Raw genomic sequence first — 13,171 nt, forward strand, 5'->3', positions numbered from 1 at the left:
CACCGACAAAGGGGTGGGCTGTGATTCAGCTGCTTGTGTATCTGAGACTAACTTCAAGGGCTAAGATACAAATGCTGTGTTTTCCTGCATGAAAAGCGGATAGCACATTCTGACTAAAAGGGCAGCTCCTTTCATACAGCAATAGTAAATAGCTCTCAGAATTGCTGCTTGCCACTAAATGACTGTAGTTACTGAGAAGCTGGCAGTTTGCTACATTCAGTAAAGTTTGCTAATGAAACCAAACTGGTTACCTTCTCTTTACCAAAAAAATGATAACAAGCAGATGTACAAAAACCCACATTCATGTGTAGTTTTATTGGTGCATTACAACATTACATTTCCTTCACATTAAGAGAGCATGAAATTAAATACACTGATCCACAAAAATGCCTTCCCTGTACTGACTTCCACTAGTAATTACAACTCCTATGGATCCTTCCATAAGTTTCACTTCATTACATCTTTCATAATTTTAATTACATTTAATCAAAACTTGTACATGGTCTATTTTATGACTTTCAACTGAAATATCCCCATTAAAAATACTATATTCTTTGATGCTTTGCTATGTCCTTTCACTCATTTATCTTGCAATGTAAGTATTTATGCTGTATTACATTTAATACTCCAACATTTTAACAGTTGCTATTCATCTGAAGGCTGTGTAAACCTTTCACATCCCAACTTAATAAGGGGAAGATAGTTTACTGTATCAAAAGCCTTTAAAATACAGGGAATTTATAACGCGCATTTTGGAGGTCCTACTCATTTTTTAAGAATAAGCCAAATCGTTATAAAAACATGCAGAATGCATTATACACAGTCCATTTTAATTCAATGTTTTTGAAACGTTTGTGTATAACTTGCAAGATGATTTTTTCCCCTACCGAAACACAAAGGTAATGGGAAAAGTCCTATATCATTTATAAAAATTAAAACCTTGTACTAAGGCTTTCCACCATCCTATCTGAATTAATAGAAAATTATATCCTTGTTACAGAATTTCTTGGAGTGGTTTAAAGCTCTATAGAAAGGCAAGTATCACACACTATCACATTGTGTTATTTTTTAGGGGGATTTTTTTCCCTGCATTAGATGGTTTTGCAGACTTACTGGCAAAACTTTTAATATAAATGCAACTAAAGCAGCATAACAGTGCTTATAATGTGCAATCTGGCATAGTAATACCAGTGCAGGTAAAGTAATTCTAGTATACTTGCACCTATACTAGGTCCTCTACTGGCACAGTTATAAAATCATACATCTTACTGGCACAGCTACGTAAGTTTTAAGTGTAGAACCCTATTGGACTTGCCCCTGTTATGTTGTTTTGTAGATCATTTCCCCTTTATGTTTCTTTTCATTTTTCATTCATATGTACACTGAGCTTGAGTGCAATTGCTTTTTAAATTTATTTTTAAAAATGGGCTCATAACTTTTTTATTTCTCCCTCGCTATAAAAATTCAAGCATTGCCAATCAGGGAATGGCACTTCTTAAAAAAAAAAAAAAAAAAAGCAAAACCAAACTACAAAGTTGTTACTTTTGACAAAAAGGAATGACAAGCCTTTACATAGACATACACAACTTGTTTGAATCACAAAACGCCTACAAGGCCAATACATATTCCAACAGGAACACATTAGGTATAAAGTAACTATGGCAGCAGTCTCCTCCAGTCTAAAGCACCATAATGGGTATTGTTTATCAAAGCTATCTTGATTGTATTAACCAGCCAATCCAGGCAAGAACGCTTTGACTGTTAGGATGTGATTGAGAACATTCACCTGCTCTTTCAGAATACATCTACTGAAGGAAATGCTGGAATTTAACACTCTGCCATCCAAGGATAAATCATTTCACTGGAGCATGATGTATTTTTGATACTGCATAGTGCACAAATAAGTCATGGAAATACGAACTTCAAAATAATAAACCTATTGTTCATCACATGCTAACTTCCTCCCCACCAGTGGCCAGATCCAAAGCCAACAAAGAGTAGAACAGTAATATTCCCTTGAATTTCAATGGGCTTTGGACTGGCCACAAATGCCCCTTGTGAACACTCTCCTTAAGTGAGTTGAAAATGCAGAAAATATCAAACAGAACATTTTTTGTCAGACTTCCACCAAGTATATTTATAGTGCTGTAAACTAACACAAGCACTCATGAACAGAAAAACCAATGGTCACAAACTCGAAGTCCTTATGTTCCTTGAAATCACCACTGCTGCGGTGTGTCATTAGAGACTTTGACACAGAAAATTGTGGCACACCGAGATTAACAGAAAACATAGCGATTCTGCATCTTCACAGTTTTAGATCACGTGTTTTTGTTCTTGGTTTTTTCCTGTCGGATGTCATGGGTGTCATTAAGTTTCACTTCATTTTGAAAGAAATTGCTGCAAGAGCTCACAGGAAAATCCAGATGTTTTAATATCAGTTTTTTATCCACCCTATAAACATGTGTTATTGCAAGCTGACAATTTCAATAGCTTTGGATAGCTCTGCTGTCAGCACCGTCCTATTGAAACGAGTGATGTGCCTAAGCTTGGCTTTTTCAGATGCCAAACTCTTCACACTTTTAAACTACCATTTCACTAGCAGTTCAGAAGAACCCTGCCAAAACTTCACGTCTAGCACAAAATATTCTTGTCATGTGACGATTTATTATGAGAAAAGACCACAAGATATACATAAGGATGTTTTCCTTACATATCAAATTTATATGAAGAAACAGACCAAGAGTTGGTTATGACAGGTGCTGGATATCTCATCGAAAATGCTGAGTGCCCCCAACACCCACTGCAATCATGAGAGTTCAAGGCAATCAGAAATTCCCAGGCAATACTCAGCGTTTCACAAGATCAACTATTTTCAGGTCTATTGGATCTTCAGATACATCCTTGCTAAGCTATTCATTTAACTAACTTTGCTGCGAGATTTTCCTTCTTTTAACTCTCTGTTTTAATCTTGCAATAGACTGAAAATGGACAGCTGAACAAGAAAACAGTATGAAGGAAGAGCTGAGCTTTTCAAAGTAGAAGGGTGTTATAGTATTAAAAAGAAAGAACAAATGTACCATAAGAAACATCATGTTAAGAGACTGGTGTGGAGGAGTGTGAGAAGGGCTAAAAGTTCATCCTGTCCGTTCATTAGTCATACTGGTCCTTCGGTTATTCCCTCAAGAGGCAGGCCAGTAGCATTATCTGCTGTAGGTCTCTCTTCTGTCTTCGCTGAGTTCTGAACAAGGAGGCTGACGTAAGGTTTATGACAAGATGTGTTACCCAAAGGTGGGTAGTGCTGTCTGTAGCAAATATAAGCGAAAATGAGCCCAATGACTCCTCCAACAAAAGCATCTAGGTAGGAAAAGCAACAAAAAGTTGATTATTGAAACAGCAGTAAATATTGATGACTGTGAAAATAAAAGCTGTGGCATTGTCCTGGTAGCATGCATTCTCAGGAGCTACGCAAGTCATATAGGTACATACAGGCTTCAGACGTGAACCCAGAAATGTTCATATGCAGGTTGAAGATCAAAGGGAATCAGGCTGCTACATTCCAAGAAGATGGCCTATGAGGCTTACAGGAAAAGTCGAGATATACTAGCTGGTCACAATTTGTTGTTAACTTGCTTTTATAATTTTTAAACATTTTGCATTAAGCTATGCAAAGCTTTTGCAGAGACAGGTCAAGAGCATTTAGACATTACAAAACCAGCTCCAGAGCCAAGGGGACAGATTCTCTCCCCACTGAGCCTCAGTTCTTTGTGGCCGTGGCATTGGAAGGGTCCTAAACACACCACGGGATACAGATGCACCGTGGTAACTGAGAACTGACCCTAGTACTCTTTCCTGCCATAGCAGGTGGTCGGACTCAATGATCTGCTCAGGTCCCTTCCGACCCTACCAACTATGAAACTAAGGGTCCCATGTTGTCCCCTCACAACATGCATGGGAAACTGTGGAACAACTGCAAGATGCTGGGGGAGAGATGGTGATCTGGACTGCACTTTTGTGTTCCTTAATAAGTGTTTGCACTGTAAGATTCATTTGTGCATTTAAGAGTTTTCCTTCTCCAAGCCTGCCATGTATAGGTGCAAACTCACTAGCATATTTGATGCTGGTAGAGGATCAAATACTCAGCTATACTATATGGCTGTTTACCTACTAAACGGTTTTTACTCTTCTTAGTGCAATTGCATTTTTATATTTAAAAATATCAGCTCATTTGAAACTTAACATAGTTGGAAAGACACATCCCAGTTAAGCAGTTTGACTTTTTTCTTTATTTCCCTGCTCCTCCCTGACGTCAAATGGAGATCTCCAAGCCTGCACTCATGCCTGGTGACAAAAAGGCTCTGACACCTGCCAGTGGCAGGGTATTATTTTGCCACTGACAGGTATGGGTTTAAATGGTGCATGGTCATTAAAGCATATTTTTTCTTTGGTGTCACCACCCCAGCAAACGAGATAAGGATCTTCCTTGCAACACAGAGGTTTGCTATCTCAGCAAGTGGGGGAGAGTGAGGTGTTGTGGGACTGAACTTCTCTAAGAAAAGTACCGTCTCTCCAGGGATAAGGTATCATGCTGTTTTTTGTTAAGTTCCCACCCACTTCTTGGTAATCAATCTGATCTTTTTTTTTTTTTTTGGTAATATGTTTGTTTTCAAGTGGTCAAGAAAAACAATTCCTCCCCAAATAACTGCTGATATGAAACTCTCTTAGATTTACATGCCAAAAATACTGAAAGGGAAGTGAAAGGAATGACATGACACTGGGTTTAATTTTTTACAGAGCATGTAACAGAGCCTACTATATACTCTGTGATTGATTTCATATTTGCTTTGAAGAAAATTGTAGCATATGAAAAACCCAAATCATTGTGGTTAATTACCAAGAAAAGGAAATCAAATCAATACAAATTTGCTTTTCTTGTCTGAAATATAATACAAGAGTAATTTAGAATAAAATCTCACAGTTTGTCAGTCTGCTGTACATTAGGAAAAAGGGAATGTAGTTCCCACTTCAGTAGATAAAAATATAGGGCCATGTCCTATTTAACCTTTACATGCATCAATGCCACATAGTTGCCTAAGTTACTATTTTGTCCATCATGCAGTTTACATTTTATTGGTACTTAAATAGCCCACACTTCCCCTCTGAGCTCAGGTATATGCATAATACGGGATAAGTCCCCAAAATTTTAATTGTGATTTTTCTCCAACTTGCAGCTGTTTGGTGCTCTCCCACCTTTCAGCTTAGCAGGCCAGAGTGGGAGTTGTGATATCTGGCCTTCTCAGTCCAAAGGGACCTGAACCTGTCTCTTGCATCCCTGCAGAGTGCTTTCACCATCAGACCATAAGCTAGGCAGTGCCTGAAATACACCCCAGCCTTTTTCTTCAAGCTACCAGGCAAGAAGGGAAGATATGTGGAACCAAAAGAAAGAGCATTTAGGGCTCTGATCCACCCGCTTCTTCCAATAAGGCAGAAACTATTCTACTGGGGATGATCTATGTAAAAATTCAACAAATATTAAATGCAACATGCCAAAAAGTCATTGGGAGCATCACAAACCCATCTGTGGGATGCCCCCAGAGCCCTGAATGTCTCCCCTCTGTCCTTTTATTTGTCAGGGGGCAGACAAAGGCTTGCTCCAGAATAACTCCTTATCCCTGCAAGCCTCAGCACCAGTGCCCTCATACCAGACCTCACAGATGCAGCAAGGAACTCTCTGCCAGCCCTAGGTGGCCTCCAGTTTGGGTTGTGATAGACATTTTAGGGCCCCCTTACTGCAGAACCAGCTAGCTAGCCTGGAATATCACTTGCCCAGAGATCACTCTTTCCACAGGCAATCAGTAAGCAGACAGAACAACAAAAGGATTCATTATGTAGGAGAAAAGAGTTATAGAAGTAGGGCTACACAAAGCTTCAGGTGGTGACTCGATTCGGAGGAGATTTGGCCTAATTCGGTGGCCAAATCTCCGAATCGAATCAGGGGACTAATTTAAAAGTCTGAATTGATTCAAAGCTCTCTGCATCTTCAGAAAAGATGCGGAGAGCTTTGAGGACTGGGACAGTCCCCAGTGGCTGCAGCACGGAGCTGCAGCTGACTCTGGGCTGGTAAGTACTAGGGGCAGAGGAGAGGCGGTAAGTACTAGGGGTGTTGGGGGCAGGGAGAAGGGACCATAGGGGGACCTTGTCACCCCCCGACCCCTCCCTGCTCCCGCCCCAGCTCAGCACTTTGAAAAGAAGCCCCAGTGCTCACTGGGTGCTGCCGGGTGGGGGGGTTGATCCCTGCTGCCCCTCGCTGCCCCCCACTGCATGGGGGGCTCTGCATGAGCCCCTTAATGCCCCCCTGCTCCCTCAGCCCCTCCATGGGTGTCCTGCTCAGGCCAGCTCCAGCTCTTTAAGAAAAAAGAAAAAACTAGGAAAGCTCCAGACTCACGGCTCCTGCAGTGACCTTGGGGCTTCAGGGGCTCATACAGAGCCCCCCACATGGCGTGAGGCAGCAGGGATCACCCTCCTCCTGGCAGGAGTAGTCAGTCCAGGGGTTTACTTGGGTTTTTGTTTTTCTTAAAGGGCCGGAGCTGGCCCAGATGGGGCACCCATGGCGGGGTTGGGGGAGCGAGGGGCAGGTCAGGGGGCTTGTGCAGAGCCCCCCATGCAGCGTGGGGCAGTGGGGGGCAGCAGGGATTGCCCCTCACCCGGCAGCACCTGCTGAGTCAGGGTTTTTTTTTTTTAACAAGTCCCAGGAGCTGGGGCAGGCAGGGCAGCCATTGCCAGGCTGGGAGAGCAGGTCGGGGATGGGCCTGGCCGATTCGGAGATTCGGCCAAATTGAATTGGGACAGTGATTCAAATCACTGAATCAAATCGCTGTCCCCCAAATCATCCAAATCCGAAGCAAATACTAGCCGCTTCGCACAGGCCTATATACAAGCAAAACTAAGCATAAGTTTGAAGACAGAATAAACAGACAAGCTTTATCCCCTCTCATCTGGCTACACCTAAGCCCTCCTGGGAGTCCTGGCAGTATCTCCAGAACTCAACCTTTCTTCTGATTCTGCCAGCCCTGGCTGCCGGAGCCTTGGACCCTTCTCCAACATGGGGAAAAACCGCAGGACCAAGCATATGACACAGATGGTCCCCTAAAACAACACCAAGCCAGCACCTTCCACAATACTGTCATAGTTCTCATGGGTCACAGAATCCTCCAGAAACTTTTCTCCCGGGAAACTTGGTATTTTTGGGGGTGATGGACCTTTCTTAGAGGAGGTGGATTTCCCCATTACAGGCAGACAATGTTTTGGGTGCCCAACCCAATAATGTTTCCTTCTGCCTGGATCTGGGAGTAGCTATTGTCCTTAAGTATTCATCCCTCAGTTCTTTCACTAAACTGTGCCCAAAAGCATAAAGATCTATACAGTCAGTGTAACAATCTATACAATGATAAAAGAGACATAAATGAATACAGTATAGCATGGGCTTTTGAACAGAATCACAAGTGCCATCTGAGTAGAATAAAACATTTATGATACCCCACAAACCCTCAGACCATAGTGGGGCTTGTGACAGGGTGTAGGGGCCAGAAGACAAGGTCCCCTACTTGTCGGAGTATACTCAGTAGGAGTATACATCACTATACTATTTATACCTAAGCATTAAAAGCTTTTTTATCCTATTTGCTCAACAACTGAAGCAGCATTTTATTAGGTTTGCAAATCTAAATAGAGCTCAAAACTGATCTCTGTTATGTATGAACTGTTTGACTGTCTGACACAGTACTGTAGTGGTTTGCCTATTTCTCTAAATATAGTACAATTATTAAGAAGAACAAAAGAGTGGCCAGTGGCAATTTTAAAGCTCAGAATTTGCATGGGGATATGGGACAAGGAGGGCAAAGTCTGCTGCTGCAATCTGGACTACAAAGTCATATAGGCATACTGTGTTGGTGGTAGGGAGGCAAACAATGGCGGTACTAACTAGGCCTGTGCGAATAGGGAAGTATTTGATTCAGATTCAGCTGATTCGGAGGACAGTGATTCGATTCAGAGATTTGGATTGCTGTCCTGAATCAATTTAGCTGAATCAGCTTTGGACGATTCAGCACTGATTCAGTGATTCGGATCAGCCAGGGAGAGGCAGCCCCACCCTCTGCCCAGCCCCAGCCCCAGCCCCAGCCCCAGCCCAGTCCTTGCATTAAAAAAAAAAAAGGGCCCTGCACTCACCGGCTATAACAGGGGCTGTGGGGGCCTTGAGGCCTCCTAGCAGAGCCCACCCCATGCATCCCTTGCTCCCCGATTGCCCCCCTCCAGCCAGCCCCACCCCTGATGTCCCTGCCCTGCCCAGCCCCAGCAGTTCTGAAATCAAAAAACCCCCAAAAAACAAAAAAAAACCCCACACTCACTGGTAGCAGCAGTAGCTGTGGGGGCTCTGGGCCCACGTGACAGAGACCCCCGCAGATCCTCCACTCCCCAATCTCCCCCCCACTCCCAACACAGCCCCACCCCTGATGAATGCCCCACCCAGCCCCAGCATCCTGGCAATTAAAACAAAAAACAAAAAAAAACCCTGCACTCACTGGTAATTGGGGCTTTTGGGCACTTGTGGCAGCATGGGGCAGTGGGGGGCAGCAGGGATTGACTCCCCCCTGTTTTGCACCCCTGTGGCAGCTGCTCCGTGGCACAGGTGCAGCACAGCTCAGCAGGGCACCTCCCGCTGCCTGGGAATCAGGTGGAATCTCCTCTGAATTGAATCAGCTACCAAAGCTTCACACAGCCCTAGTACTAACCTTTTCTAGATCCATCCATGCCTGGTCCTGCCACCACCATCCTGCAAAGTACCCCACAGCCTGTATGTAGCCCAGAGGGATGAGTGAATTTGTCATAAATTACTTTTCATATTTAAAAACAGCTTTTTCTATATATAAGTATGATTTTGTGGTTTTAGTGTTCACACTATTGCCCCAGCAAATGCCAAAAGCAATCAGATCTTCAATGCGTCTATCAGTATAATTCTGTTGACTTCAAAGGAGCTACTCTAATTTATATCAGCTTAGCATCTACCCTGCACTGTGTTTATAGTAGAGCTTACTTCCTATTTGAGTACTCAAACACAGTGTGGACAACATGAATGACATGCTATAGTTTCTAATATCACTGGATGGTTGCCATATAAGTGTTGTACAAAGCAGGCTACTAACCAAAAAGCACATACCAGATCACTGGCGATGCACAGGGGATACACGGGGGTGCACATGCACCTGCTGCGAGTGTCGGTGCACCCCCTGCCAGGCCATACTCCCTGTTTAGGCAACGAGCAAGGGGGCAGGCAGGAGTACTAATGCCTCCCCCTCCGCAAGCACCAGCCAGGGAGTGGGGCTCCAGCAAAAGCAGCTGTGCTGCTTCTGGAAGTGGCTGCAGGACTTCTGGAAGCAGCACAGCCACTTTTTGGTAAGTGAGAACAGCTGCTGGGGACCCTTCCCTGGTCAGCGCAATCAGCCATAGGGGGACCCCCCAGTCCCCGGTGAGATCAGTCACTGGGGGACCCTCTCCCCAGTCAGCATGATCATGGGGGACCCCCACCCATTGCTGACTGGTCGGGGGGCATGTACCCCCCCCCTTACTCAAGAGGCACCAGTTGCCCATGTACCAGATTAATGTTGCATGCTGTACTGTTTCTCCGCATTTACTTTCTCCCTTCATAACTATACCCAGAGTACCCAGATCTAAAAACACACTGCTAATTGTGTCATGTCCCCTCTACACTGTTCAACACATTTAGCTTTAGATATAAAAATATCTTGACTTGAACTTCTATTGACAGCTAGGCCTTAGAGACCAGGCACCTATATTTATACTTCCTTTCCCAGTCTGTGAATTAGAAATCCTGGGATACCTGTGAGCTGTTCATTTCTCCATCCCTTAAAAATTGAACACTATTTCTGAAAGGTTTTGAACTGTGAAGATAAGTAATTTGACTTTATGTTATTGATACAGCAAGACTGATAACTCAGGCATTGATTTTTTGCAGTCCTACTCACTGGGTCCATCTACATGTGTGCAGAGTTGATTAATAAGCTCTATAGTCTATGGTGCCCACTGTGTACCCACTGTGAGTAGCATGTGCCCTCTGTGAGTAGATGTGCCCACTGTGAATAGTATTTTAAGCAGGAAAATCTAATAAAGACAAAATCGCCATAAATATTGCACAGCTGTTTGAAGAATCTCATTCAAAGACTAAGCATCAGCATTTGATGTCAAACTAGAGAGACATTTTGAATGGGCTCTCAAGTGTGCCCAGGGTCTAGCTCTTTTCAATATTTTTATAACTTGGACTATAAAATAGAGTATCCTTGTAAAAACTATAGTTGACATCAACCAGGGAAAGGGCATATCCACTCTGGTGAATTCATAACAGAATTCAACATAAGCTTGATAAATCTTGGTCCAATTTACTGAAATTAAATTCAGCTAAATAAATACAAAGTACTGCACTTAAGAAAGAGAAATGAAACACACAAATGAAAAATAGAAAATGAGTCACAGAATCATAGAAAATGAGGGTTGGAAGGGACCTCAGGAGGTTATCTAGTACAGCCCCCTTGCTCAAAGCAAGACCATCCCAAAGCAGATCATTCCAGCCAGGGCTGGGTAGTCAATCGTATGTCAAAAAAAGGAAGTAGGATAATAAAGGATTACTAGCTATATGTGAGTTGTTAAAGTGATCTTGCTGCAAAAATGCAAATGTCATTCAAATACAGACTGGGGAATGACTGGCTACGCTGCAGTACTGCAGAGAAGGGTTACAGTAGACCGTAAGCTGAATATAAGCAAAGTGTGCTCTTGTTGCAAAAAAGGCCAACAGTACATTGGGTGGTATAACATGAGTGTTACATCAAAGGAAGTGAGAGAAGAGAAGTTATATCAAGAGAAGGATCACAGGAAGCAATTCTTCTGCTCTATTCAGCACTGGTGAGGCCTCACGTGGAGTACTGTGTCCAGTTTTGGGTGCCACATTTCAAGCAGGATGTGGACAGACTGGAAAGAGTATAGAGCAGAGCAGCAAAAATGATTAGGGGCCTGGGAAGCAAGACTTCTGAGGAAAGGCTGAAAGAGCTAAGGTTATGTTGTCTGAAGAAGATAGGACTAAAGAGAAATTTGATACCAGCCTGATGGGTAATTATAAAAAAGATGGAGATGGGCTTTTCTCTGTGGCTGAAGGGGACAGGATTAGAAGCAATGGCCTCAAGTTTCAACAGGGGACATTTAGGTTGGACATTTGGAGAAATTTTCTGACTATGGGGGTAGTTCAGCATTAGAATAGACTACCTAGAGAAGCTGCACAATCTCCATCCTTACAAACTTTCAAGAGCAAGTTGGACAGACATTTGACTGGGATGGTTTAGTCAGGGATAATCCTGCTTTGAGCAGGGGAATAGAGTAGAGGACTTTGCAATGTTCCTTCCAGCCCTACTTTCCTATGAACAAAAGAGTCATATGTAAAACACAGGAAGGACTCATTGTTCAGTGTGGCTGAGTCCTGGAATAATGTGTCATATTTGGGGCACTGGGCTTGTTTAGTTAATAAAGCAGAAGACTAAGGAGGGCATAATAACAGTCTTCCAGTTTCTAAAAACGTAGTGTAAAGAGACTGGTGGTCAATTATTCACCATATCCTTTGGAAGAACAACAAGGGATTGACTTTATCCACAGCACAATAAGGCCCCTGAGAAAAACACTTTCTAACTAGCAGGGAAGCAAAGCTCTGAAACAGACTACCAAGGACATTGGTGGAAGCTCCTTAATTGGAGGATTATAAGAGCAGGTTAAATAAATATCATTTTACACTTGGACACACTATTACTTTCTTGTGGCCAGAGTTACCAAGAGCTAGAGTGACGTTTCCTTTTATTTACCTCTTCCCCAATGTATGGGCTACCTGCAAAATTTATCAAGATTGAATATGTGCCTTCAGATTCTCAATAAAAATGCTAAATAGTTCAGAATAAGAATATGTGGGACCCCACTAAAAATCAATGTCTTTGATTTCTTTTTTTCTAGTCTTGTTGCATGTTGTCAGAAAGCCTTCAAGAGGGTACTTCCACTCCGGCCTTCTCAGAGCACAAGTGTGTTTTGTGTTTTTAGAAGTTACGGCCTTGCAAAATACTTTTTTTTCCCCCATTTACCAGTATTAGAAAGGGAATTTTGTTCCCAAGCTGTTTATTACCATTGGTTCTTTTATCTATATCTCACACACACACAGATAAATCTATCTATCTATACATCTATATATCGATATATATCACTATCTAGTCCATTCCCGTTTCTGATGCAGGATCAGTTAAATATACCTAGGCCAACCTTGAGAAATATTTATTTAACCTGCTCTTAAAAACACCAGTTAAGGAGCTTCCACCAATGTCCTTGGTAGTCTGTTTCAAAGCTTTGCGTCCCTGCTAGTTAAAAAGTGTTTTTCTCAGAAGCCTTATTGTCCTGTAAATAAAGTCAATTCCTTGTTGTTCTCCCAAGGGATATGGTGAATTATATATATATATATATATATATATAGCGCGCGCGTGTGTGTGTGTGTGTATACAAATCAATATATATGTATGTATATAAAATGCAATACTTGTATATGAACAATATGGATGAAAATAATATATTATATAAAGATAGAAATATTTGGATTTTTCAAGTTAGGAAGAGAAATATAATCTTTTCAAAAAGAGAGCATGAAAAGCAAAGCTTGGATTGGGATACCAAATGGAATATGCTAATCTTGTAGAGTTTTCTAATAGTGTCAGACTATTAAGACTGTATTCCGGTGGAACAGAAGGACGTTCATAAAGCCCTAATAATATTTTGAACCCATTCTGTGGGTTGTTAATATAAGGTTACTATATTTCATCTTTCACCTACAATATGCCAATTTCTGTAGATTATATTGATGGCCCTTTCTCCTTCTCTGCTGGGCAGTTAAGATCATATGACAAAGGCATCAGAAGTGATTTAATAGTACTTGCGGCCTCTTCTGAGCATAAAAAACAAGGGCTGAGTTACCATCCTGTCTAACACTGAGTGAATTAGTATATCCCTTGAGGATGTGGTTCTTTTCTGACTACGGGGGTAGTCAAGCATTAGAATAGGTTACCTAGAGAAGCTGCAGAAC

General features: G+C 42.3%; 1 protein-coding gene across 2 annotated transcripts in view; it reads right to left on the reverse strand.

Annotated features, from left to right (window-relative positions):
- Window positions 1-294: 294 nt before the first annotated feature.
- Window positions 295-13,171, reverse strand: part of PLPP4 (phospholipid phosphatase 4) — a 113,487-nt gene continuing 100,610 nt past the window's right edge. For both annotated transcript variants that reach the window (XM_090058242.1, XM_090058243.1), the window contains exon 7: window positions 295-3,357. In XM_090058242.1, the coding sequence (XP_089914368.1) occupies window positions 3,158-3,357 (200 nt within the window). In that variant the 3' untranslated portion in view covers window positions 295-3,157. The remainder of the gene's footprint in view (window positions 3,358-13,171) is intronic.

Source organism: Crocodylus siamensis, chromosome 7 (assembly GCF_052110815.1).
Source record: "Crocodylus siamensis isolate JL-2025a chromosome 7, ASM5211081v1, whole genome shotgun sequence".
NCBI classification, from domain to species: Eukaryota; Metazoa; Chordata; order Crocodylia; family Crocodylidae; genus Crocodylus; species Crocodylus siamensis.